General features: G+C 43.2%; 1 protein-coding gene across 2 annotated transcripts in view; it reads right to left on the bottom strand.

The window, feature by feature from the left end:
* VIT (vitrin) overlaps positions 1–26846 on the bottom strand; it is a 57764-nt gene that overhangs the window by 19561 nt on the left and 11357 nt on the right. Inside the window, exons 2-12 of one of the 2 annotated variants that reach the window (XM_009471846.2) lie at positions 23006–23083; positions 21039–21104; positions 19858–20014; positions 17772–17905; positions 13492–13569; positions 10951–11031; positions 8927–9133; positions 7494–7544; positions 3318–3356; positions 3161–3217; positions 2469–2531 (exon numbers count right to left, since the gene is read on the bottom strand). In XM_009471846.2, coding sequence (XP_009470121.1) covers positions 2469–2531; positions 3161–3217; positions 3318–3356; positions 7494–7544; positions 8927–9133; positions 10951–11031; positions 13492–13569; positions 17772–17905; positions 19858–20014; positions 21039–21104; positions 23006–23036 — 964 coding nt within the window. In that variant the 5' untranslated portion in view covers positions 23037–23083. The remainder of the gene's footprint in view (positions 1–2468; positions 2532–3160; positions 3218–3317; positions 3357–7493; positions 7545–8926; positions 9134–10950; positions 11032–13491; positions 13570–17771; positions 17906–19857; positions 20015–21038; positions 21105–23005; positions 23084–26846) is intronic. The other variant, XM_087776656.1, reaches the window with a different exon arrangement.

The raw sequence follows: 26846 nt of genomic DNA on the forward strand, positions 1-26846 counted from the left end.
AGCTCTCAGTGAAATGCATTACTGAAAGGGAAATGATTGTTCTTATGAGTATCTAGGGCTTTTTTTTTCTTTTCACCTGATGATGCCCGTAAAAATCAAGAGTTGATTTTTTAAAATACTCCAAGATTGGTCTTAAAAAAAAAAAAAAAAAAAAAAGACACCACCACCACAACTCTTCAGTGTAAATGTCTTGAAAAAAATTCTAGGCTAAGTGAGAATAGGATTTCAAGAGAGTTAATGTGCATTGTTAAGAGCTTGGAAGAGTTGAGACCTTCTGAAGAATGTACAGCAAGAAGCTGCGCAGGCAACCGGTGTGTCGGGGTGGGTGTTTTCCCAGCACACCCTTTTGCGAACCTCAGCCGATGAGAGGAAGTTCCTCGACAGCCCGGCCAAACCTCCAGAACTGATCGCTGTTGTTTGCAGAGCAGTGTGTGCACGCCTGGTATGATCAAGAAAAACAACTCTCCTTTCCAAGAAAGCAAGGAGTTGTTCAGGAATTTCCCTTTGATCGTTAGAAAAATTGGCTGCTTGGAAGCAACGCATCTGAGCTGCCAAAACCTGGGCTGAAAAAAAGATTAGGGCTCATTGCAAATATAGCAAGTATGTGTTTGTGGGTTTTTCCCTTCTTGTTCTGTGATGGAGAAAACAGAATCATTCATGGTGGAAAATTTATGCTTTGTAATCACCTTCGGGGGGACCTTAAGGTGCCTTAGGCAATTAGTGGGGTCAAACTTTGACTTCGATTTAAACAAGACTCTGCACTGTGTTCCCCTGCCTCTCTGGCAAAGATTTGGCTAGCCTGAGGATTAGCTAGCACATCCTTTGGTCCAGATGTTAGGGCTCTTCCCATTTCAGCCCTGCCAGGAAGGCAGGTCTGTCACCACAGGCTATCCCTCCCCTATATGTGGTGTCATGTAATTAGTGCATTGCCATGACTGGCATGTTTACAGGCAATATATTTGCTCTGCTGTTTTGCACAGGTAAATATTGTCCCCCTCTAAAGGTGGGCACTGGATTTTGACAAGGGCAAAGGGAGTCGGGGGAGCGCAAAAACCATAAGATTAGAAAAAAAAGAAATGGCTGTGACATTGTCATGGCCAAAAGGATATGAGAAAGACAAGCATGGATGGAACCAGAGGGAAGAGAAGGAAACTCAAACAAGGAGGAGAGGTATAAAAGTGAGGGAATAGAGTAAATCTTAGGAGGAGGTGGAGTGTATCCATTTTAAATATGTTGTAACTAGGTCAATTACAAATTGTCATTTTGATGGGGAGATTGCTGGGTAAACTTACTTGGCCTGTATTATCCAGAAAGCCCTACTGCATAATAACGTCCTCTAACCTCAACATCAACAACCGCTCTGCTCTCTCCTGTTGCAATACTCCTCCCGTGCTTCCCAGCTCTCACCAAAGCCCTCAGGGCCCTGGGGGCACCCTCAGGCTCTGTAGCCTCTCCCTCCCCAGGGGGTTTGGCTGCCTGTGCTGGAGGTCAGATTTACCGCAGCACAGCTCTGTCACCCTTGCCCAGGCTTGGTGAGCAAGGGCTGTGTGGGAAGCATCCATGGGGGACTCCACCTGTGCTGCCTGGGGACATAAGCACTTACCCTTGCCTTTGCTCCTTGCATCTGTGCCTAGTCTCGTACCTTGCTATCCTGATCCTGACCTTGCCTTACTGGTCCGGTGTCCTGCCTCAGTTGGTCAGACCTGCTTCGTTGCTGGGGACTTGCCTGGCAGCCTGTGCTGTCGTCTAGCCCCAGGTACCACCCCTGGACCCGCTCTGCTCTTCTTGTTGGGGGGTCTGTGGGTCTGCAGCCCTTGTCAGGGAGGGGCAGCCCTGCCTGCCTTGCTGCCACTCCAGCTCCCATCCCTCACCCCGCTCTGGCTGCTCCCAGGCAAAATCCATCTCTGAGAAACTTTGCTGTCCTGTCAAGGGAGAGTTAGTGTTTGTATGTGCACCGAGCGCTCTGGAACCCCCGGGAAGTTGTCGGTGGCCTTGCAGAGCACCTGCTGACAGGGCTGCTTGCTGGTGAAGGATGGTGAATTGCACAGCCAGGGAGGAAAGAAAGTATAGGTGATGTTTCTACACCCCGTATTAAAGGCAACCTCCACAGTCGCAACCAGCCTGGAGGCTCCTGGGAACAACAGGAACAGAAGATTTAGCTCCGCAGACCTGATAGCCTGCACAGAGCTTGTTTTTTTGTTCCTCATTTTGACTAACAAATAAAGAAAATTGCAAACACTGCGGTGGATGTTGATTCCCACGGCCTGAAACAACAGCTCGCCAGTGACCGAGCTGTCCTTTGCTTTTTGCATCCAGGAAGCTGCTAGTTGGCATTCAGTGTGTGAGGCTCGCCCTGGGCCTCCTCCAGGACACAGGAAAACAATCTGTGTTACTGCTTGAGGACTAATTTTGGGTTTCTAAAACTATGAAAGAGAGCGGAAAAAGCTGCTGCTAGAGATCTTGCTCACCCAGGTGGGCTGGAGAGCCGGCAGCCCTCTGGAAGGCGGCAACAGGCTCTTGGCGCTGAATACCTGCATGATCCGACAAAGAGGCGAGAGGTTAGACGCCAGCAGGTGAGGAGAGAGAAGCACAATCGCAAGGGATGCGGTGGCCCTGACCTGTCTTTCTGCACATGCTTTCAAACCAAATGGAAAAGGAAGATGGAAACTATGGATTTAAAAAAAAAGGAATTTAAAAGCTGAATGAGGTTGGCAGAAGCAGAAGAAAAGAGTTTAAATGTTAGTAGGTGCTGTGCAGTGTAGCTATACACTCGTGCACTGGAACAAGTGGTAGTGGGTCCTGAGATGCTGATCGTGCTGAGGACCTGGAAACTGAAAGCATGCATCTCCTCTCAGGGTCAGGCCTTCATCCCCCAAACATACACAGACACAAAGTTCCCTTCTCATTTTGCAACAGCAAATGTTGTAAAAGACCTTTATCAATGATTTTAGAATACTATTTTAGGAACAATTCTAATTTTAATTATTCCCATTTCTTTTTTTTTCTAAAAGTTACACTATGGTCACGCAATAACCAGGGTGATATCTGCTATGAACACAGTTAGACAGTGAAAAACAGTGCATTACTGTGTGACACAGTAGATGTGAGTGGTGGAACTAGCTACAGGGAGGAATTAGAGAGGGGATTGTAATGCCTTTACCTGTATTGGGTCGTAAAATATTCCTGTTACTTGCAGAGGTGGAAGTGCCCCTGAATGCTTTGAAAATATTATATTGGTTAGTACATGTAACTTAAACACAAGGTTTTCTAGTATTCTAGCAATACAGATTGTTAGTTATTATTAATTTAAGACATACCTGTATGCTGTCCTCTTCCTTGTGCAGCCTGAACCTGTCCTAAGTAGACATCAAAATGGAAAAGTGTGATTTATACCATGTTTGGTTCAGGACTACTGCTACCTGGGTTTTTCACTGAGTCTCATTTTATAGCTGTCAGAGTTAATGGTTCATATATAGAGAGTTTTCATTAATATGCGTTCTCAGGTGTTAACTCTGTATATTTTGAGCCAGCTTAAAAAGAAGATTGTCTTGCTCTGTCTGTCATATAGATTAGCCTAGTTAACATTCCCTTCCTTTACGAATATACAGGTCTCTGGTCTGCATTTAAAAGGTTTGTAGTTACTGCTGTGATTTGCTTTCCCTTATAACTTTTCTTCTCTCACTCACACTGGTTATCTATGTTTATTTCTATTTCAGTACCATCCAACTGTGCTGCTTGGGTAAGCCCCAAACCCAAAACAACCCCCCAGACCAGATGCTACCCTTTCTGCAGAGAGTGAATGGACACAAGCAAGCAGGCAGACTGTAAATAATGAGACAATGACAAAAATAATGTGGGAGAATTCATGTGTCTGAAATGTCTTCACCACTGTCTGCACAAAAGGCTTTTTTTTTTTAAGGTGATTGGGTTATTAAATTCCCGTTGTTCAAAAATACTAAAGGCTCAAAGCGTTTGCAGATGAAAACCACCTCTTTAATCGTGCCTTTCATTTCGTTAATTATTCTTAAGAAGCTTGTTAACAAACCTATCCTTTAACAAGCCTTTATTCATTAGTTTTCCCAGAAAGATTATTCCAAAGCCTGGCAAAATCAGTGGGAATGGTCTAGCTGACTCCTGTGAACACCGGACAGGGGCCCCTAATATATTTTCATCAATAAGATATCATAAACGAGACCATTTTGAATGGTTGTCTCAGAAAACAGGAACTTGATATTGCAAAATTAGGTGACAGCAAATAGCTTGCGTTTGACCCCAACTCGAACCTTCACAGGCCACTGGGAGCCCTTTGATGGGATTTCTAGGAGCTGTCCTGAGAGACCTTGTAAACTCCAGAAGCCAAAGAGATCCTGTTTAAGGAAATAACAGGCTCATCTGCCAAAACTGGCAAGGCTTTTAAACTCTGTAAGCTTGTAGCTCTGACTCCAGATGGACCATGGCTAGCCCAGGCTGAGGTTTCAGGCTGTGGAGGGAAAAGTCCGTCTGTGCAGCAGTGCTCTATGGGGTTGTGCAGGGGACGCTTTCCATGTGGGAGATCGGTATGTGCCAAAGAGGTAGAAGAAAATTAACTCTGAGCCTGAGAGCTCACCTTGTTTCGGGTTTGCCACTGTGTTTATAGTGTATATAGTGTATATAACAATACTTACAAGGTCAGCAGAAACAGAGCACAAGAGGGTAAGAGAGAGATTAGCTCAGTATCAGAAGTATTTTATGCTACTTTTTTAATCAATTAACCTACCCTCCATACCCATGTTAGCAACCTGGATTTCTCTCTGTGCTCCTTTTGACTGTGCTGGGCCTCGAGGCTGTTCATCTTGCTGTGCCCCCAAAGGCGTGTTACCAGCATCCCCCAGTAAGCTGGTTTCTGCCATGCCTTCACTGGTTGGGGCAAACACAGCGGTGGTGGAGGAGTGATGGTGGTGGCTGGATGCCCAGGCACTCACTGGCTGATGCTTGGTTGCCAGCTCAGTGCCCCAGCGTGGCACCGAGGATCATGACATGGCTTATGTTTGCAGTGTTCACAGGAGCACTGGATTTATTCCCAATCCTTATCTAGGGTCCAAGCAGCTGTGCAAGAAACGATTGCTTGAATACCTGAGATGGGAGAGGGCAAGTGGGTTTGTGGCCCTTGGGAGCGTGCTTGGCTAACTGCTGTTGGAAAGAGGCAGAAGCTGTCATTGTACCAGAGCGTGGCTGAAGTTGAAGTTATGCCCAGAGCAGGAGAGAGTTTGCATCCATTTTCAAAGCCCACTGCCGTTGCTGCTTCCCCCTGAGGATCGTCCTTTACCGTATACTGCACTGGTGAAGTGCTGCACTCGTTAGTAGGGCAGATATTGGATAAAATGTCATGCTGGCCACATCAGTGGGTTTTTGTTTAGCAGTTTTGCCACATCAAGTCTTTAAAGCATGGGTCCTGCAATGGAGCAGAGTCTCAGATATTTTTCCTGTTTCTGTATCTTTGACAAACAGAAGATAAAGGGGAAAGAACAACAAGAGCTAGGATGGAGGAGTTTTGTCCCTGCTCTACTACTCTAAGTGGCAAGTCCTGCTTTTCTTTTGCCTCTGTGAACTTTTGCTAGTGCCAGTAGCTGGAAATGGAAATGCCGGAGCTAACAGCAGCCACAGCCGTGCTCATTCTGACTGTGCTCTATTTCAAAGCTATTTACTTTTGAGGTGTCTTTTGCAGGCAAACTACTAGTGCCCTGTGAGAGGTAGATCTGTGAGCCCCTGTGAGGCAAGATGGACAGGAGAACGTTTGATTCTGTCTGGTCAAGCCAAGCTCTGGTTAAGGCCAACAGCATCATCAGAAACTCTGGCCTGAAAGTCTCTGGCCTGGAGTGAGTCCTAAAAGCTCCTCAGATAGAGAAATGTGATAAAGTGCTTTGTGTTTGGTCATCACTTCAAAACTGTATTTGTACTTTCTGTATTTTTTTTTAGCCAGTTCTTCTCTTCTAGAATCAAGAAGAGATCAGGAGAATTCACGAAGCCAGATACCGAGTACAGACATGCTGGACTTGGTCCTAGAAATGAAGTCTGTGAAATCAGAAGTAGGCGTCCACCACTCTTCCAGCTCACAATAACCTCTCCCTAAGTCTGATCACTTTAATCTTTTGGGAGTTAATTTATGTTTAGAACTTCAGTAAAGAAAATTGTGAAGAAAGATGGATCCAAATTGCAATGAATTGCAATGAAGTGACCATTGAAGGACTTGAAGAAGTGAGTGCTTTTTTTTTTTTTTTTTTTTCATTTTTTGACAAAAGGTTTGGTCTTATTAAAGACAAATACAGCCTTCCCACTGATTTCAGTGTTGCCAGAACTTTACCCTCAACAGTCTCACTGACTGGGGAACCTCAAACAGGGTTTCCTAATTGCAAGTAAAGACAGTAACGGCCTCTTCTGTGCTCAGCCTGCGGGAATAGGAAATAGAAAAGAGAGCAACAAGCAGGACCAGGTTTGCGGCACATTAGGTACTGAATGATGCAGATTCCCTTTGAATTGTATTGGCAATTCTGTAAATCCTGCCATACACATACCTGTGCATTTGGCTTGGTAAGATTAACCCACCTCCAGCCCCTACCCTTATTCTGGGCTTGCAGCTAAATTTGACTTAACGAAGCTTTCCCTCAAGACCTGAATTGCCCAAAAGACACCTGCTCTGCCATGTGCTTGGCTCTGAATTACGTGGCAGCAGGGACGGCCGCAGTTATGTGTGTGAGAGCAAAGAAGAGCTCAAGGCACTCAGAAATAGCAACAGCACATAAAACCTAATGACGGCCCAGCTCCCTTTTCACTCAAAAGCAATCATATCCCCATGCTCAGAAACTTGCAAACAGTTGAAAATATTCTCCTTTACTTGACCACACAGCTGAGCAATTACACATTTTATGGAAAACACCTCTAAATACTTGCATTGCAGGCTGTGGGCCGGAATGGGAGCAGGCTTCTGGATCGAGATGCAGAGCTCTGAGCAGCCGCCACTCTGCTGTCAATACCACGAGTGGCATGCCAGGAATAACATCACATTTATGCCAGACTCAGAACCACAGCCTGAGGTTTTCGAAAGAGCATTGATTTAACGTAAGTTGGTATTTCAGATCTCTCAGCCCTAAGTTTAGATGGCTATGCAGCCCTCTGCATCATGTATGTTACAACTAAATCAAGTCTCCCTTTGAGAGAGTAAGACAGAAGGAAGCAATAGGAAAACACAATTCAAACAGCACAAGCTTTGTCTCAAGTGTTGCAAAACCCAGCATTTGTCAAGGCTGAAATGGGCAGATATTCACTACAAAGGCTTCCCCAGAGCTGTGGGTGATCAGCATCTCTGACATTCAGGCCAAGCATCTGTTTTTCAGTTTAAATCCAGACTTGGATGCAGTCATTGAGTTTGCTGAGGCTTGAAAGGTTATTGAATCATTGCTGCCTTAAAATACACTTTACTGCATGCCTTGTGGCACATACTTCTTCACCATACTTACTTGATGCTGCAGCTACCACAGATGAATATGCTGGGTGGACACTGCTAGAACCTAAAAATAAGAGATTTTAACTTTCAGCTACTGAATCAAGAAAACCCAATGTTAACAAATAAGAATAAACAGAGAAGAAAAGGTTAAGGAAAACCAGGTCTGCAAAAATCATATGAGAATTCCTTCACAGTGCTTTAATCTTTAAAATCCAAAAGCTGTTACAAAAAAAAAAATATATTACAACTTTCATTTATCGAAAATTATCACAAAATTAATTCTAAAATGAGTCTTGACCTATTTGTTGAACTCTCAGTCCAGACATGTCATAGAGTGATAGAATCATGGAATTGTTAAGGTTGAAAAAGACCCTTAAGATCATCGAGTCCAACCATTAACCTATCACGGCCAAGTCCACCATGAAACCATGTCCTCAAGCACAACGTCTACCCGTCTTTTAAATACCTCCAGGGATGGAGACTCAACCACTTCCCTGGGCAGCCTGGTCCAGTGCCTGACTACCCTTTTGGTGAAGAAGTTTTTCCTAATATCTAACCTAAACTTCCCCTGGTGCAGCTTGAGGCTGTTTCCTCTTGTCCTATTGCTTGTTACATGGGAGAAGAGACCGACCCCCACCTCACTACAACCTCAGGTAGTTGTAGAAAGCGATAAGGTCTCCCCTCAGCTTCCCCTTCTCCAAACTAAACAACGCCAGCTCCCTCCGCCGCTCCTCATAAGACTTGTTCTCTAGACCCTTCACCAACTTCGTTGCCCTCCTCTGGACACGCTTCAGCACCTCGATGTCCTTCTTGTAGTGAGGGGCCCAAAACTGAACACAGTACTCGAGGTGCGGCCTCACCAATGCCGAGTACAGGGGCACTATCACCTCCCTGGTCCTGCTGGCCACACTGTTCCTGATACAAGCCAGGATGCCATTGGCCCTCTTGGCCACCTGAGCACACTGCTGGCTCATGTTCAGCCGGCTGTCAACCAGCACCCCCAGGTCCTTTTCAGCCAGGCAGCTCTCCAGCCACTCCTCCCCAAGTACTTTGATGTGAATCAAAGTACTAGTTGTTGACTCCTATACCTGACAGCATTTGGGGATGGAAAGCTTAGTCCCCCATGAATCAATTTATATGCCAGTATAAAGACCATCCATAGTTGTACTGCTTACTGCAGATGAACTCTCATCTTACAGAATCTACACACATTTGGGTTTATGTGAGACATACTGATTTTGTACGTACCTTGAAAGCTATACCACAACTCTAACTCCAGCCCATCTGCTGGAATTAATTTCTTTATCCACTCCTAATATTTCTACATTGAATTGCTGAATTAATGATTTACTAAATCATGGTATATTCAGATGCATGTCTTGTTCCTTAAATTTTAGGAAAGCTGTAGGTCAGGAAGAAAGCAATTCAACCATCCATGCTACTGACCTATATCTCTGACCCTATGCAGTCCGGCTCGAGTCTTGGCTGCAGCTGCAACTGTTGTGGTTCTGGTTGTTGCAGGTGTCGTGGTTGGCTTTGGTGTTGTGGTGGAAGGATCTGTTGTCGTGGTTGTTGGTGTTGGAGTTGTGGTGGCCATTTGTGTAGCTGGTGTCGGCACTGGAGATGTCTGATACTCTTTGCGGACTCCATCCCCTGTAGGAACATTGATATGATCGCCGCAGCTGGATGTGTGACACAATCACTGCGGCTGGATGTGTGACACGCATGGAAGTATGATTAATAGCGCTTACTGTCTAAGGCAACCCAGACACCGGTGTTCTCCTCAGGATGTCTACAAGCATCCTCGTCTGTGGAGCCGTTAGTGCCTCCCTTGCTGTATGGATGTGTAGCATACATGCCTGTGTGACACAGTATCACACCGCTTCTGGAGGGTGCTGGCAGCCTGTTGTAGCCTTTATGTTTTCCCTTTACTTTCTCTGCCTTGGCCAGGAACACCTATCAACCTGACAGATGTCTCAGACCTATGAAATGGTTCAACCAGCCAGTTGCAGTTTCCATTTTGTCATCATCTTTTCTCAGTGTAATTAAGCGGTTAGAAAGTCCACATAAATGGAAATCAGCTGACATCTGGAAACAAAAGATGGCCATTCTGAGTCACAGACCAGAATAAAATATGCGTTGTCCACCACAGCACTGAAATGCTTTTGGCAGAAAGACAACTTTCAGGTAATGGTGATTTATGGAGTGGGTCAGAGCCGGAGCAGGGAGCGTTAGGGCTTCTCCTGAGGGGAGCCAGGGAGACCACCACCTGGGAGGTGCCGATTTCATCTAACCTTGACTCATCTCACAGTTGCTACTACTTTTAAAATGTATTGTCTGTTGTGAGAACAGAGACAATTCTAGTTGCAAAATTTGCATCCTAAATATCCTTATATGAAATTGTTAACATCCTTACAGCTCTTGCAAGTCACTGTCTTGAAAAAGAGCCTTCACCGTTATCTTCTCCATCTATCTACAAAAAATTGCCCTAAAATATGTTCCATGTTCACCTCAGTCTTGTTCCTTCCCTCCCTGCCCATAGCCCTGGGGATGGCCTGACACACTGTGTACACTGAAAGGGAATGGTGTGCAGTCTATTCACTGCTGCACAGCACAAGCTTGTATTTTATTGCTGGATGTTCTCCTTTTGGAAAGCATCGTCATGAAACTGTCTGGTGGATTAATTACCACCTAATGCTAGCCAGTGAAAAACTCAGATCTCAGACAGTTTTAATGGGATAATGCTGAAAGAAAACTCAGAAGAAAAACAAAACAACTCAGCTGAAAAAATCAGTATGAATGGCTCTCTTTGGGCTGAACGGTGCCCTGCTCCGCACTGCTGCGCTAAAAGAAAGAAGACAGAGGGCACAGTGAGTCTCCCCCTGCGATCTGGTGCTGCCAGAGCAGGGAGCAGGCACAACGGCCGGAATTATACTCCAGGCTGCAAGGAGCAAGGAAGCTGGGACCTAATGGTATTAGCAGAAAACCCAAGGAAGCAGCATAGTAAGAGCAGAGAAAAGATGTTGCCTTGGTGGATGTTGGCTGTGTTTCTGGTGGAGCCTTTAACACAAGAGGAGGGCTCTCGAGGGCTAGCTGTTCCCAGTGCTCCTGCAGGCAGGGTGCCCATCTCCCTCACAATATCTTCAAAGGGTTTGCAGGCCACATGCCCTGCATAGGAAATTGCTGAAAGCTGTAACGCAGGCTTTTGAAGTTCATGGCACCTGAACTGACCCAAAGCGCAGGCAGAAATTAAACTGAGAAGGTGCCCTCTCTTCCCTGGATTGGCAAATACCCTTCAAGCACTCCTGTAATGGGGCTGGTTCAGTGGGAAAGAAGCTGTAGAGAGGAGGTTGGACAGGGAAGGTAAAGCTCTATGTATTACCAGTGTCAAACTGCTTCCTATAAGCATCTGCAGGCAGTTTAGACTGGGAGGGATACTTTAAAAGAGCACCGAGATCCCAAACCCATACCTTGTTCTGGTGCTTTTTCTGATGTATTAGTGGTATCTGCGCTCTTCATGGCTTTTAGGTCTTGCTCTGGCTTTTTAGGATCTGAAGCAAAATTAAACACATTAGGAAATGCAGCTCTGGAAGAAGAGAATTTTAAGTTTCCTATTTAGAGATTATAAATCCCCAAAGGAAAGCATCCCATCACCTGGCATTAGCTAGTTCAGTCAGTCTAATCAGAGCTTTCTCACCAAGAGAGAAAAAGTGATGGCTGGGTGCCTCTAGAGAGTAGTCACCCCATATTTTTGGTGCCAAATTTAGGCATTTTTACTGACCAAAAGCTTCTGCCAATGTCAATAGAATTTCTGAAGTGAGCAATAAATATGGGTTTTTACTATTAATAAACCAATACTCATAAGATTAATGCATCATGTTGTTGGTTTTTCCTCTGAGTTGCAGCGTGTTCTGAGAATCAGGGTCATGGTGTGTGTAGGGTGTTTGGGGAATACTGGCTAATATACAATATTTCAGTCACTAATTCACGTTCAGATGTAGTTCTTTCTTGCCTGACGTTGTCAGATCATCATGGGGTCAAATCCTGAATGCCACAGACTGGCTTAGAAGGAAAAGGGAGATTTTTTTGGTCCTTTTTTTCTTCTAAGACCCAAGGTCATCAAAGTACTTGGAACATTTATTACAGTTCATTTACTGCTACCCTGCAAAAGAATCTGCCTCTGCTTTTATGTCTGACTGAGTACTGGAGGATTTTGATCTTCCATATTTTTCTCTTCTCTTCTCTAGCTATTTTGGCAGCATTGACCTATTTGAAAAAATACTCCAGGGTTAACGATTTCCTAAAAATATGTATCATTTTTTTAAAACAACAGCTTTTGATTGTTTTTACCAGCAGTGAATAGTGACAATTTTGGGAAGGTTTTTCTTGCTGTGCCCAGCATTTGGGAAGCACTGTAACCACCAGCAGCATTTAAAGAAATGTCAGGCACTATTAATCTCTGGTGTCCCTGGGATGAGGACCAAAATTGCATCTCTGACAGCTGATCAGGTGTGAAGCAGGATTTTTCGCTAATCTGGCAGCAAGTGAGTGTAATCCTCAAAGGACTGCCTTTACCTCCTACAGATAATGGGTTTAAGTATCCAAGTGTGCAATGTGGTCTCTATAATTTAAATCAGAAGAAAAAGACAGCTGTAGGAAATCCTCTATCACAACATGGTGCCAGCATGATATTACAGAGATTTTTATCTAAAGAATAAGCTGTTTCTAGCAGAGTACAGCTGAGATTGCCAGGCTGAGGCAGCAGGGTAAGGAGGGCTGACAGGGCCAAGCGGGGCTTGGGGAAGATGGACTGTGACCATCATATCTCTTTGCTACCTGTGGGACAGAGCTGGGCAAAGCAAGGCAGTGGCATCCTCGAGCACTGAGGTTGATGTAACAGTTATTATTTGCGCCTTTGATCATCCTGCGTTTTCTCTGTGTGAATGGACAGTCTTTGTTGCTAGGATTCTAACATTTTCATTCACACTGTTTGATTCAGGAATGAAATGAAGGAAACCGCTTGCGCCTGGTTTGCTGCAGGAAGAGTCTTCTGGTAGTTAGTTTGCGTGTCTGAGATGTGACTTGATGACGCTCCCCATTCCTATACTGATTTTCACGTAATGTGGCTTTTAGCACTGGTGGAAGAAATCATTGCTTGCAGCCTGCTGAGCTCTACCTTGGCTGTGATTGTCCCTGGTCTGGTGTGAGACATTTGGGCTGACGATACTTCACGTGTGGGTACATTTGGGAATGATGAGATGTGGTGTTAGTGATTGTTTCCTAGAAAAAGCCAAAATTTCTAAGGTACTGCCTCTCTTCTAGCAGTGCATAATTGGGTCAGTAATTTCTGCATACCTGGTCAAGACACATATAGAAATCTGTACCTGTTTGATTGTAAATGTAAAGGTATTGCAAACTAAAGGCACGGCTTTGAGTGATGCATATTCCATCTGAACAACTACAGCGTTCACATGAAAATGTGCCTTTGTGCAAGTAAAAGCCTAAAGATGAGGAAAGAGCTCTGTACTTTGCTTCCATGGACCAAACAATAATGGTCAGGAGAAGAGCAGAACTCCATGTAACCTCTCTGTGGCCTTGGATGGAGGCACACACTGACAGGCAGTGCATTGCCATCTGTGTCATTAGTATTATATTATTATTTATTATTATACATTCAACATTGAATATCCCAAAAGATAACATGAATAACATCAGGAGAAAGTCAACATGTAAACCTCAAATGCTTTCATATAATCAGTACATCATACTCACTAACAGTGAGTACTTGGGAACAGAAGTCTGTAAAACATGGTATGACCAAAAAATAGAAATTGTTTGGAATAATTTCCATATGCTTATCATAAAAAAATACCATGAGGCATTTGGATGAGATACTAAGGGATGCATTAACTTCTGATTCTGAATAATTATATCTTTGTGTTACACAACTGAAACACTACAACAGATAGTTGTGAATGGATGTTAAGGGAGAGTCAGTCATAATTACTTGCCTGATTTAACAGCTGTGCTTTTTGAAGAAGAATATTCAAGAGTTGATGGATATGTCACACCTTTTCGTGGCTTGCCCTCTACAAAAAAAGTCATTAAAAAGCATTACAAAAAATTTCTAAGTTTTCTTGCAACAAAACTCCAATCTAATGTATGCATTCAGAATCAGACCCCACTTCTTTACTGCCCAACTCATTGTTTTGTAGATTTCTTACATCTGCTGGCAGAATCTCAAAACCATGCCACTAAAAATACCAATTCCTAAATCCAGCATCATTAAAAAAAAAAGTTAGAAAGCATGAAAACGAGTCCTGGGAAAGATTTGAAGAGGTCAGTTAGTTCATTCCTTTGCTCTCAAATGGTGTTAAGCTTAAGGGGACCGTTCCTGAAGGACATCTGTATAACCTGTACTTAAACCCACAACCTCCCTAGGCAGCCTTTTCCAGTGCCTGACTGGGCAGTTGAGTTAGAAAGCATGTTTGATGTGGGATTTATTTCATCACGCACACGACATTCTTCTCTGACCTCACTTTTGCAACATGCCATTTCAGGCAACAGTCTTTTGCAATAATAACAGTGAGAGAAGGCTGTGCTTGTGTGTGGGAACATATGGTACCTATATTTAGATCTAAAATGAGGGTCCTGTCTTAAAACAATGAGGTACGTTTCCCAGTTAAGCTTTGAACCACAAATCTTTTTAGCGCTGCATCACATGCCATCTCTATTGGTACATGTGGCTGTGCAATTTCATCTTTTGGGGCAATTTTTATATTCCCATATATCACTGAATGAAAAGTGTGGCAGAGAAGCCCAGTGTAGGGAAGACTGCTCTGGCCTCTAGGATTTGGTGGATGTAGGACTTCTGGACCCTGGTAACTATGTCTACAAGATGCTGTGCTGTGGTATGCATCTGGACCACCTCAGGTGAGACCTACCTCCACCTCCTGCAAAACCTGAGTCATGATGGTAACGCTAGGTTTGCTTTCCTTTATTCCTTCAGTGGATTCTTTTAGAAGGTGTATATGGCACTGCAAGCATGCCAGTTTTCATCCTGGCTGATGAATCCAGAGACCAACAGCACTGAACAGAATCAGCTGCTACAGACTGAGCCACTCCTGGGACCTGGGGGCTGTTTCCCCTGTGATGGTACACAAAGAAGGGTATATGCCAGAGGAACTGGGGCTCTATGTACAGGGATGGCCATGGAGCTAGAGAGGCACTGTCCTTTGTCCCTTTTCATGTTTCTTTCTCCTTTGTTTTACTCCTCTCTGAAATTTTAGCTGTCATTAAAAAACCCTAGATGAAGAAGTTAGTTTGAGATACTAATGAAATAATGATATAAGGATCTAATCTATTTCTCATTTACAGTGGTATAAACTGAGAGCAGCTCCACTGAAGTCAACACAGATCTGCCAAAGATCAGAGCTGGCGAGTTAGCGCGCAAGGACAAGCTGGAAGGAGCTTCCTCCTTGCCCTCGGGTCTCTCACAGAAGCCTAAGTGAAGGACAGCAGGTCTTCACTTCCACTTGCCTCTGAGCCAAAACCAGGATCAGGATCCAAGCAGGACAAGGGAGCTCTTCTGACAATTTGGTAGAAAGACGGAAAAGTTATAGGATTGCAGATGACTTCTAAATGCATTTCTTTATCCCCAACACAGGCAGAGTTGTAAGGTATGAGTCATTACACAGATGTAGCAATAGCATAATAATCTGATTTTAATTTAGAATATTTCTGTGCTAATCTGATGTCTAATGCAAACCTGAAGCCTGCTGCTGTGCAAGTAAACTAGCTGGCACGGGGACTGGCTGCTCCCGGGCTCTGGGCCTTTTGATCAACAGCAACACGCATCCCATATGTGATCACGAAGTAGGTCTGAGGCCTGACCTGAATGTGGCCCTGCTCTCTGGAGCAATGGTAATATGTCTTTTCCACTGTCTGGAAAACATTGCATCTAGGTTGGAGTTTGCTTAACATACTTAAAAATGGGTTTACATGTGGGCTGAAAACCTCAACTTCTGGCTGTTGAAGTACAAGCTATGGAGTGATGGCTGCTCACCCTCTCATGCTTATTTGTGACTAGCAAACCCAGAGGTTTAGGACTCTATTTTCTTAAACCACTAGCTGAAAAACTCCCGCTAAACTGAATGGAGTCATTCAACTGAGTGCCAAGGCATTTCAGTGCTTGAAAGTGAATACCAGCGCATTTGCATACCTCCTGGTGTGCTGGCTGCTTTAATCCCAGAGGACAGACCTAGTCCCGCTCTGCCCCTAAATCACGCCACTTCATCGCCTGGGTCCCCCGCGGATTCCTCTTCTGTGCTTTTTTGTGCAGATGCTCATTCACAATTTAAACATCACAAACTCTTGGTGACAGTATCCTAACTAGGAATAAACTGTTGGCATATTTCCAGGTACTGTAGTACATACGGGTCTGGTCTGCTGAAAGGGAATTCGGCTGGAGAATAGGGGATTCAGTTCAAGCTCTAAAGTTGTCCTGAAACTAATGTCTTAGGTGACTTTGTATTTTTATTGGGGAATGCTTTATGCAGCTCTGTCTTTTTATGAATCATAATTGTAAAAAAAACCCCAACTTGTATCTTTTTGAGAGTGAGATCTGTCTGCATTCAGCCTCAGGCTGTGAAGATGAATAGCACAGCCTTCCCGGGCTTTTAGTCTTCTAAATTTCTCTCTAAAGTTTTAGAATTCCCACATTTTCCGTAGTTATAGTGAGAGTTTTCTTCCTATTTATATATAAAATATGATATGTTATATGATATATGATGTTAGATTTACACTTGAGCTAGTTTATAAACTAAGTAGTTCCACTGACATCAGTGAGAGCACTCAGCATGCATAAAATTAAGTGCATGAGGGACAAATCTCATCATGCCTACACATACCCAGATTTCTCATCATCCCCTCTTACATGTGCTTGTAACTTTCTCTTGTATCATCTTTTATAGTGTCTCATTAATTAAGAATAAAGATTTGTTACTATAAATTAAAAATTCCTACAGTTTTATGGGATAACAACTGAGCAGCTGCTGAGGTAAAAAAAAAATCTTATTTCCCATTTATGTACCAGAATTACAATGTGCTGTTTGTTGGGGAAAAAACAGCAACAAGTACAAGTGGCAGTTCAGCTATTCCAGGAAATTCCTACTCATCCAAAATAAATCCTTCTCATAATGTGGTGTACCCATGGCAGAATTCTGTAAAAAGTGCATTCAAATATATTAATGCAAACTCCAGACAACAGTTCATTTTAGTCAGTTTCTGAGGCTTCCTTTGCTGTCCACAAATTCTTCCATTTTTAGTGGCTGTTCAGTTGGTTGAGCTGTTGATTTTTCCAGGAATGATGTAGTTAACTAACATCAATTGGTCGAACCTATCCCAAACTTCCAAAAGTGCGGACTAGCAAGAACTGACCCACTGTATTCACGCAGCAAGAAGTTAGATTTAGAAATTGTATGTAAAGCAATGTAAATTAGACCCTCCTTTCACACAGGTAGAATGAGTGCAAGTAGGTTTAAGACAATCTGAAGCTGGTGTAAAGGGGATCTAATTTAAAAAAAAAAAAATCTGTGAATTTTGTCAGTGAATACAAGTGAGCTGCTGTATATACTATGGGGAGAAAAAAGGAATGAGCATTAAATTAAGATGGCTTTCCCTGCATTGAGTAGATGATATCAAAACTTTTTGGCTAACAGAGGTGGGGAGAATTCATAACATACTTGGGATGCACCAACAGAATTGCTTAATATAGGGTTTGCATAAATACAGTATGGCTATATGTGGCTTGAGATGGGTTGAGAGAAGTCAGAAGTTGCTTCAGAAGATGCGAACTCAGGTGCAGGCTCAGGATGCTTCAAATGGCCAAAAGGCCCTTTAGTTCCCCTAGCTGCACTACTTACCAGGGTGGAGAGCAAGTGCAATAGGAAGACCTCCCCACCAGTACCGAGGCTCAGATTTTACGCATCAATAGCAAGAGTTAAGGTGCCCTCAGAGAGTCAATCCAGACTGCCTGTCACCTCCCACAGTGGGCTCAGACCCACACTGGGCTGAACCGAGCACACTGCTGGTGGTGCATATGTCTCTTTGCGGGCTGTATAGGAAGCCTAGAATAAGAACTGTCTCAAGTGCATTATTCCTGCTAAAGCTAGGTGGGGTGGGCCTGCAGTGATTAAACAGGTCTTTAAAATGAGAAGGCTGCTTCCCCCTCTGCCTGTGGCCGCCTGGCTCCTTGGGGAGGGCAGGCAGCTCTGGCGCTCCGCCACGGTACCTGACACGAGGAAGGACTCCCTCCAGCGCGGCAGTGACAGGGACCGGACCCCGTTGGAGAAGCTCCCACGGTAACCGGAGTGGCCAGCAACTTTCTGGACGAGGATCTTCCCACCTGCGTTGTCGATTACACCACTGCAAGGGGAAAACATGGTGTCTGAAGGCGGAAATTCCCCCCAAAAACTGTTCAACAATGCAAGAGGTATGAAGGGTTCACTTTTACCTTTAAACTAGGGGCTATAGTGGAGCTGTGATGCTACTACTAAGTCTGGTGCTAAGAAATATTTGTGCTTCTTCTACATAGAGAAGAACAGTTTGTTACAAAGTGCTGTCGGGATCTGTTTGCTCTTCCCACTGTTCTACTGGTACTGTGTTTAAGGTTGACCCAGTTGCACACACACAAAAAAACCCAAGCTACTGCTTTCGTTAACATTCCTGCAAGCTTGATTGAATGACTGAAGATACAGAGAGAGGTACTCAGAGGAGTTTTTGGGCCAACCATGTGACAGAAATACAAATTTGAGGCAAACCTGCCACTCAATTGGCTTGTTCTTTTGTAAAAAATTGTTTTATTTGAATTCCAGTATGTGTTATCTGCAAAAAACTAAGCCTGGTTCTGACCTCAAACTGGAGTAAACTGAACACAATATTGCTGGAAGCTGTAGAAAACCTGGCAGGCTCCATGTGCGGTGCGTATTAAATGCTGTTTGAAATATGACGTAACATGTATCTCGAGACAAACAGAAAACCTTCAGTGTATGCAACCTGCTGTGGCATCATTAGGAAAGGAGGCAAAGCAGGGAGCGACGGCAACTCAAGAAGGGTGGTAGGACTGGCAATAACGACTCTGCGAAGGAAAATAAGTAATGGGCAGCAAACAATGGTGAAGAATACATTAGAGCTGTAGCTTTCTCTGATGATTGCAAGAAGCTGCTGGTAAAATAACTGTAAGGAAAGGAAATTCACTGTCTGCAGAAATGCAACATATAAGCTAACAAAGCCAAATCCAGCTGGCAAACAAGGAAAACCGAAACCCTTACTGCAACGATACAGGCAGCCAGCATTTGAACTAGGGGAGAAATTGCAGTCGCTATCAGTATTTTGTAACTTCCCTTTGGGACGAGCTCTGCGTGCAGAGACAATTTCCATTGTGCACTATCATCTGAAGGAAGAATTCGTCGTTTGGAAGCCAGTCACCTGGCAGCCATCTCCTCAGCAAGGGGCTGAGCAGGCAGAGCTGCAGCCAGGAGGTGGCAGCCTGATGCACACCGGCACGTCAGCCTGCGCACGGCGCAGTGCAGAGGGAAGGTATAAAGTCCCAAAGCCTTAACCATTCAACTGTACTCAAGATCCCAGCTATTTTACAGAACTGGAAGCACTGCAATAGCTTGAGTAACTCCGAATGAAGTCAAGTTGTCAATCAGGCTTTATAAGTTCTTATTGCATTTTCAGCTGAAGGCATCCTGCCTACAATTCTGGTGTGTTTTGGTGGTGAAGTTATTGTCCATTAAAATTTTATGCACATTTTTGCATGGCTAATAAAACTCCGCAAAATCTGTGCTATAAATTTGTATTATACATTTCCTTGCCCAGTGTCCTTTTCTCTGGCAGGAAAGCACATTACTTAGCCTTTGATGACAAGGACAGTTAAATTCAAATCTGGAGAACCAAAACCAATCCCAGGAGTATGAGAGTTATATGCATTCATCACTGGTGATATGCCTATTTTTTTCTGAAGTTTTATTAGTAGCAGCAACTCTCTTCCTATCTTCCACTTGAATAATAATAGTACAATAGTAAGTTGCTATGCATGAATGAGACATCTGCAAATCTCAAGACACTTCTCCAAAGGTTGAGAAACGTCTTCAGACATGACTGATTTCAATAGGGCTACAGGACTGACAGCGCTTTATAAGACTGGATCCATTGCATCACACATGGTCTTTCTCGCAGGTTTTTTACTAGAACAGCAGCCTGCAATCAAACCTACAAGGCAGTGGGAACTTTAAAGGGTTTGAAAAGCCAAGAGCTTCCTACACTGAAATGGCGGTTTTGTCTGAGTGCCTTGCTCATTTAAACTTACTCACCTGTGAATTGCAGCATTGCACACACTGGAAAAGGAAGCATAAATGTCTGTGCCATAAACACGGTATTTTACATCTTGACATCCAGGAGGGCATTTTGCAATGAATTCTGGATTGATTATCTTCCCCGCCTTGACATCGCAATCGATCTGGGGTACATCTGTGAGTGCAAAATCTTGGTAAAGTCAGGTTGAATGTTTTCATAGCTAAGTGATCTTGTCATGAAACAATGAGTAACTAAGTGACAGGGATGCCCTCCTCTTATGCCTTCATATCAATGGTTTTGGGATACAAGACGTACCTGTGTGTTCTGCATTTACAGTATAACACATAGTAACCCCTGTACCGAGGGATGTGGCTGTGACAAAGGATGGAATAAAGATGCCTGAGGATATTTCTGACCTTCAGTGTTTGCTTCTCTGAAGGAAATATCCGTTATGACACTTTGCTGGAGAGAGAAAGAAATGTAGTCACCCAGGCTGTGGTTAACATGTGGGAAGGAGGGAGTAAGGGAAGAGGTGCTGTAAGTCAGAACCGGGAAGGACTGTGCACACACGAGGCAGGGTGTTTCCCAAGCTTCCCGATGTGCTCATGTAGCTCCATGCCATCTATAATGCCAGGCTGCAGCCACAGCCCATTATCTTGATGTTAATTTTTAAAACTATTTGCTGGGTACAATTTACTTCATGCAAGGCGTTCAAGCGTGAGTTCACAACCTTGCAGCAGGCTTGTTTGTCAACTAAAGAAGAAAAATAATCTATGGACGGAAATGCTCTTACAGCAGTATAGCTGAAAGTTATACATCCTAGTGCATAGAACATCAACCACTTGTCTCATGCTAATCAGCTACATATGCTTTGTGTTACAGCAGGTCCATTTCACGTATTTATGACTTTCTCTCTTTAAAAACCTTAGTGCTTGCTTAGATCCTTGTGTGGTACCTGATGACCTATGAAGACATATTTTAATAGTGAAGCACACAATTTCCCCTTTGCACACATTCAGTAGCACACAATCACTTTATGATTTGATTTCAGTAAAAGAATCTGCTAGTTAACATATGCTCCCATTGACTCTGCAGAAAATTGTGAAGAGTTACCAGAATATAACCTCACTTTGCACTTTTTTTATGCATCAGACATGCCTTCTGTAAAGCAGCCAAGAATACTACTGGGACTACTTACATAGCTTAGCCTTTTTTGTCTTCTTTGTAGCTTCCTTAGCTGCATACGTACATATAAGAAACACACCTAAAACAAAGAAAACATAGTATCAGGAAAAAGGTGGACTATCTACATCAGTCACCACAAACTCCTGTGCATGAGATTTCCCAAATTTGAATCAACAGGTTGAAAAAATGAAATGGAAATATTCTCAGCCACAGCTAGGTTTCTACTTGTTGGTTAAGTTTGCAGTTAAGATGGCATCTACTGTGGGGCAGTTTTTTGAAGGGGATTAAAGATCAGTTCAGCTCACACGTTCATCTGTAGCACTCACTATCAAAAGATGCCATTGAGTCCATGTGGTCCAGAAAATCACGGAAGGCCCCAGCATTTCCACAAGCAGTGGAAACTCTGTAATTGGTGTGATAGAGATGTCAGTGAAACAACATGTTCTGTGCATGAAGCAAATGGGAAGTTAGGGAGAGAAAGATACTTCTTAATAGCCCAGCAAGGAGGTTATCCTGTAATCATATGTTGTGGCATTTCACTCACTGGTGGTAGCAGGTATGGGACACTGGTCAGCATTACAGACCATATGAAGTTCTAGTGTGGCATGTCCCAGTATCCTGTCACAGCAAGGGCACTGATTTTCTTCAGTAAGTAGAATCACGATTTGAAAAGTGTAGTAGTAAAAGAGACATACGCTGTTATGTTAAAACATGCATCACAATATATACATGTAGCTTACCTTGTTAGGTTTACTCGCTAAGTGCAGAATGTACAAAAACTCTTCATTCTCTGTGCTTATTTTATAAGCACTATATTATGGGTAATTAATAACTTCATTACAAGTATCTTGACTTTCCTCTTCACCTTTCCCTTCTCTGAGCTTTCAGAGGGAACTGAAACTCTCTATGATGTGTTGGCTGATCCTCTCATCATTTGTTAAGTTAATCTTACTAGACTATGCAACAGCAGTCTTATTTCTTTCTTTTATGCTCTTCTCCCCCTAGACTTCTTGCAGAGAGTTTGCAGACTTAATCACTCCTTGAACTTGCTCTGAAGAAAAATCAGTCTCTCAGTCTCTGAAGTAACAGGGTATAGATGCAGTATTGGGGCCTTTTGTCACTGGTGCAGTTGTGTAACCAAGGCAAAACTGTAGTTATAAAAAAACAGGAGCAAACCAGTGGAAAACAAAGTGCAAAGTCCCAACTACATGCAATATTAGGGCATAATGTAATGTGGAGAAAGTAATTTGGTCTCTTAGTAAAGACAGAAGAACTACATAGATGGCTATGAATTTGAGCTAAGAATGGCTATCCTGCCAGACTTGAGGATCCAAGCTAGAGGGAATATTGCCTGGGAATGTCACAATTAAAGTCATACAGCACCATTAGGCTATGTGGTGGCTGGATCTCCATCAAAGCGAGACATGTAAGTAAAGTACACTAAGAAATTATGCTTGATCAACCAGAGTGTTCATAGAAGATGAACTGCAAATTCTGGATTCTCTACTTTTTCCCAAAAAGCAAGATCCTGTCTGACTGCCAGGGGAAAGAAAATAAGAAGACACATTTACAGCCTTTTTCTTTAGCACCTTCTTGTTCATGGGAAAAGCAAGAACACAGAGAAAAACTGGGAAGGGATGCTCCCACATAAGAAACAGCTGACTTTTTCTTTAGAGGGAATCTTTACATTACAGACTTTTTTCAGGCCCAGTTGTGCCATCTGATATGGACTGCATGGAGCTGGTCATGTACTTAGAATTCTCTGCAAGTGATTAATATTGTTTCAACGCCACAGTCAAGAAGTTTGAGTAGCCCATTTCTGAAAAGCTGTGCCAAGGCTTACTCCACCTGCCATTGAGAGCTTCCTCAACCACACGGAGTCGAAAGGGAAGAGAAGAAGCCAGCAGCCACTGGTCAGCAGCCAGGACAGAAGAGTACAAACACACAAACTACTAACTGCAGCACATCAACTGTACTTACCAAAGAAGGTTGCAATGACTGTGGCCTTCATGGTGAGTAAAGCAAAATCTGGATGTGTCAATGTGTCACTAAGGAGCACTGAAAAACAAAAGGAGAGTACATCAGGTTGGATTCAGAGCTATTGCAGATGACACTGGAATGGTGAGTGAAGAGGGACTGTGCACACTTCTTCAACCTTTCACAGTCCTCACATGCTGCATCCTCTTCTTATGCTTTGTAGAGCAGCTGATGTCCCCAGAGGACATGGTGTTTGGGCTGTGGAATTCCTATGGACTAAATTTTTACTTCTGTCCAAGCTTTGCCTTTTGCCTCAGAAAACCAAGACTTCATTCCACATACTTATTTCTGAAGCCAGTGGTCGGAGAGGGCATGATGGGTACGGACATGCTCTGACAGCTATTCAAGTTTATTCACTACTCTTCTAAGACATAATCACAGAATTGTATTGTCTGCACATCAAACTGCACCATGTAATCTCATAAAGATTCAGGGAATGTAAGTCCATTCACTCCTGAAGCACATTGTGTAAAGTATCTTGCAATCGTGCCATCATTTGCAAGTCAAATTACTGGTTTCTTTCCTTTTCTGAGGATGTGTATGTGCACGTGTGTGCACGAGCACCTGAGATTAAGAGGACTCTGCCAGAACATCTGGACAACTTTTTTTTTCTGGGTCTGCATATATGGTTCCTGACCCCTGCCATCCCTGAAGCTCTTGGCCAGGCTACAAGAACACAAACTTATCAGAGATAACCCCTCTCAGCTCTTCCTGAGCATCACCTCCTATGCTGCTTTTGCAGTTATTTGGTGATTGTTGAGGGAATTCTGGGTTGGGAGCTCATAATTAATCTCAGTCATTAAAATACTACATGCTTGACAACTATCAGAGTAAAAAGTCTGACAGGGAGAAAATATTTGTGTGTTGTACTGGAAAAACTAAAGGATCAAAATAAACTTCGTCTTCAAAGAAACTGATTACATGCTTGCAAATGGAAAGATTTGTACTAAAATAAAAATTAGCTTGCTTTCAAGGAAGAAAATACATGGAATGTTAAAGCTGCAAATGATCAGGAAAAGCAAGATATCTGCCTCCTGGAAAAATGGCAGTGGCAGATTTCACATAGCAATTCATGTACTCAGAACCAGGGCTTCGGCCGCCCCAGAAAGAAATTTAGACTGACAAGGCAGATACAGGAGAGAGAGAAAAAAAATCTGCAATCTGTCTTCATATACAATGTTTCCACATTTTTTTTTTAATTGGTCTTCTTTTTCAAGCAAGCCACATGCTTCTGGAGTGAGGATGACTAAAATGGTATGCTAGACTCAACTGAGTTCAGCCAGTTCTAAGCCTATATAACCTATAACCCTTTTTACATGGACCAGCTGCACCTCTGATTTTTTCTTCTGTGCTACGGACAGAGAACTTCAAATGCCAGGACATACTAACAGTATCACTTCCTAATAGTACTATGTCTTTCCTTAATGATCTCCCTATAACAGTTCTCCTGTGAGGCTGCCAAAGCTGAAAGCAACAGAGGTTGCTCAGAAGACGCTGAACTGAATCCTGGGGGTGTGGAAAGTGACTCAACACGGTGACTGTGTCTTTCTGCAAAACGATGGACAGTGCAGTTGGGGTGACACCAGACTGTACAAGCCATAGCAGCAAGAGCATTTATGTGGTAATATTCTGCTGTCACTGTTAGTTCCTGTGAAAAAAACTTGCCCATCTCCTGGAAGAAAAATCCATTTTAAGCATTTACTGCACTGTATTTCCACTGTGAAGCTGCTAAAGGAAATAGTAACAAGCTGTAGAAGAGAGTTCAGAGGAACTTAGCTCAGATGCTTTTCTTTTTACTTACGTGTCTCAACCCATCACCACGTCAGAGGTATCAAAACATTGCCCCCCCTGCAATAAGTTCTCACTTCAGGTCAATCCCAGAAAAAGAAGAGGCAGAATAAGAGTTGCAAGTCATTTGCAGAACCACCATGCACCATTAAAGACCATGCTGGCACTGACTTAGGCTTTGGAAAAGGCATCCTAATATGAGCATTCCCCAAAACTGCAGTGAATAAATTCAGCAGCGGCATCTTTATTTAAAGTCAAAGAGAGCTGTGAGAATTTGTCCTGACAGTATTTGGCTTGGTGCTGAGGTATTTTCATCTCCAGTTTAATCAGAGTAGAAAAGGTCTGAGATGGTAAAGGATCCATGTAAAAGCTAGCTTCATGGGTGGGTTGCTGTGTGCTTTGTGGCGAGAGTGAAATACTACTTAACTTTTCCTGTCTCACAAAATGTTTAACCACCTGTACCACCAGTGCTGCGCAAGGCTTCTCATTGCTTTCTGAAGGCCCTGCCATCCCCAAGCCCTGCTGTCCCCAAGCCAAGGCCAGCCACCCCAGGAGCCATCCCAGTCCTCTTGGGTGGCACTAGACCAGACTTGGCTGCAATTGCAATCTCTGCCTAGTCTGATGGTGGCATTGCTTTTCAAGGCAACAGGAAGTCGGCTTTTTTTCCTAAAATATTATGAATTTCCTGTAGAAAGAGGCCAAGAAATCTAAAATGAGTTCATATGTAAAGCCTGTTGGGGGCAAATGTGTTCAGCAGACCCCTTAGCCAGATATTTTATCAATAAGAGAGTTAACAGAAGCATTTAGACAAGACTGTTTGTTAGACTTACTTAATGGATTTGTTGTCATAGCTACACACAAAAGCATCCTATTGTGGACTCTGTACTTTTGCTGGTGCAGTTTATACTAGTATCCTGATTGAAATAAATTACAATAGTAAAGAAACTTATTTTGCCACACTATTAATTTCCACATTAGGCACTGGCATGCCAGGAAAAATGCATAGATATCCTGCGACATTGCTCTGGTGGCAATGCTCTCAAGGGGGGTCCTGGCCTTCAGACCTTGGGCAGTCACATGGGGGAAAGCACAGGAGGATTTGCACTGCTGACCATTACGTGTCCAGCTTAAAGTCTCCAAGCTTTCCCTTGTGGGAAGTCTGTGTGCATTCATTGTATTTGGGGCCTAGGGAGTCACCTGGTTTAAGCCGTATGACATCTCCTATACTGTGCACTAGCATGGCATCTGCTACTTCGAACTGGTAAAGGGAGCAACAGCCTGGAATAAAACAGTGGGGTTTTTTATGTTTCTCTGGGAGGGAAAGGGAAAGCAGGGCTCCAATCCATGCATACAACAGGTTTTTTAGTCCACGTAGATCCACTGGGAGGTTTGGGGCTGTTTTATCTGTAGATCAAGAATGAAACTTTGCTATTAAAGACAAAGCTATAGTTCTTTTACCAAATGAATAGATCCCATTAAAACAAAACCAAAAGTTTCTACTTTGCGTTAGTCCGGAGTATGAGTTTTGCTGAGATTTCTCCTTATCAGATTTCCATTAATGCAGTATTTGCAGACCCAGTCAGTACCGGTAACTAGTTACCATTCAGTATTAAATCTCCTAAACTGTATGCTGGATCTTTGTTTATCAGAGTACATTTTCCCATCTATATCCTTCAGATTGCCATAACAGAAGTTACACTTATGTCAGGAAAGCAGTTAAGTATATGCGTTACATTTAACTTGTGTTTAAATCCCAGCTAAGTCAAGTACAAATGTAGTAAGAAGCACCTCTTTCAGCGTTTCCCAGTGCAGATCCTATTTTACATTTTAAAACCAAATTTCTATTTGAAAGAATGTTGACTCCTTTTTCCCTACTACAAATACTTGAAAAAGCTTGAATGTTAGGGAAGAGACAGAGTTAGCAAACTATTCGTTCTGCATATAAAGTAAGATTTTTATACTGACCTTTTATTAGCAGCTTGACTTTTATAAAGAT

This window comes from Nipponia nippon, unplaced genomic scaffold (genome assembly GCF_047370975.1).
Source record: "Nipponia nippon isolate SJK-2023a ecotype South Korea unplaced genomic scaffold, ASM4737097v1 scaffold_4, whole genome shotgun sequence".
In the NCBI taxonomy this organism is placed as follows: domain Eukaryota; kingdom Metazoa; phylum Chordata; class Aves; order Pelecaniformes; family Threskiornithidae; genus Nipponia; species Nipponia nippon.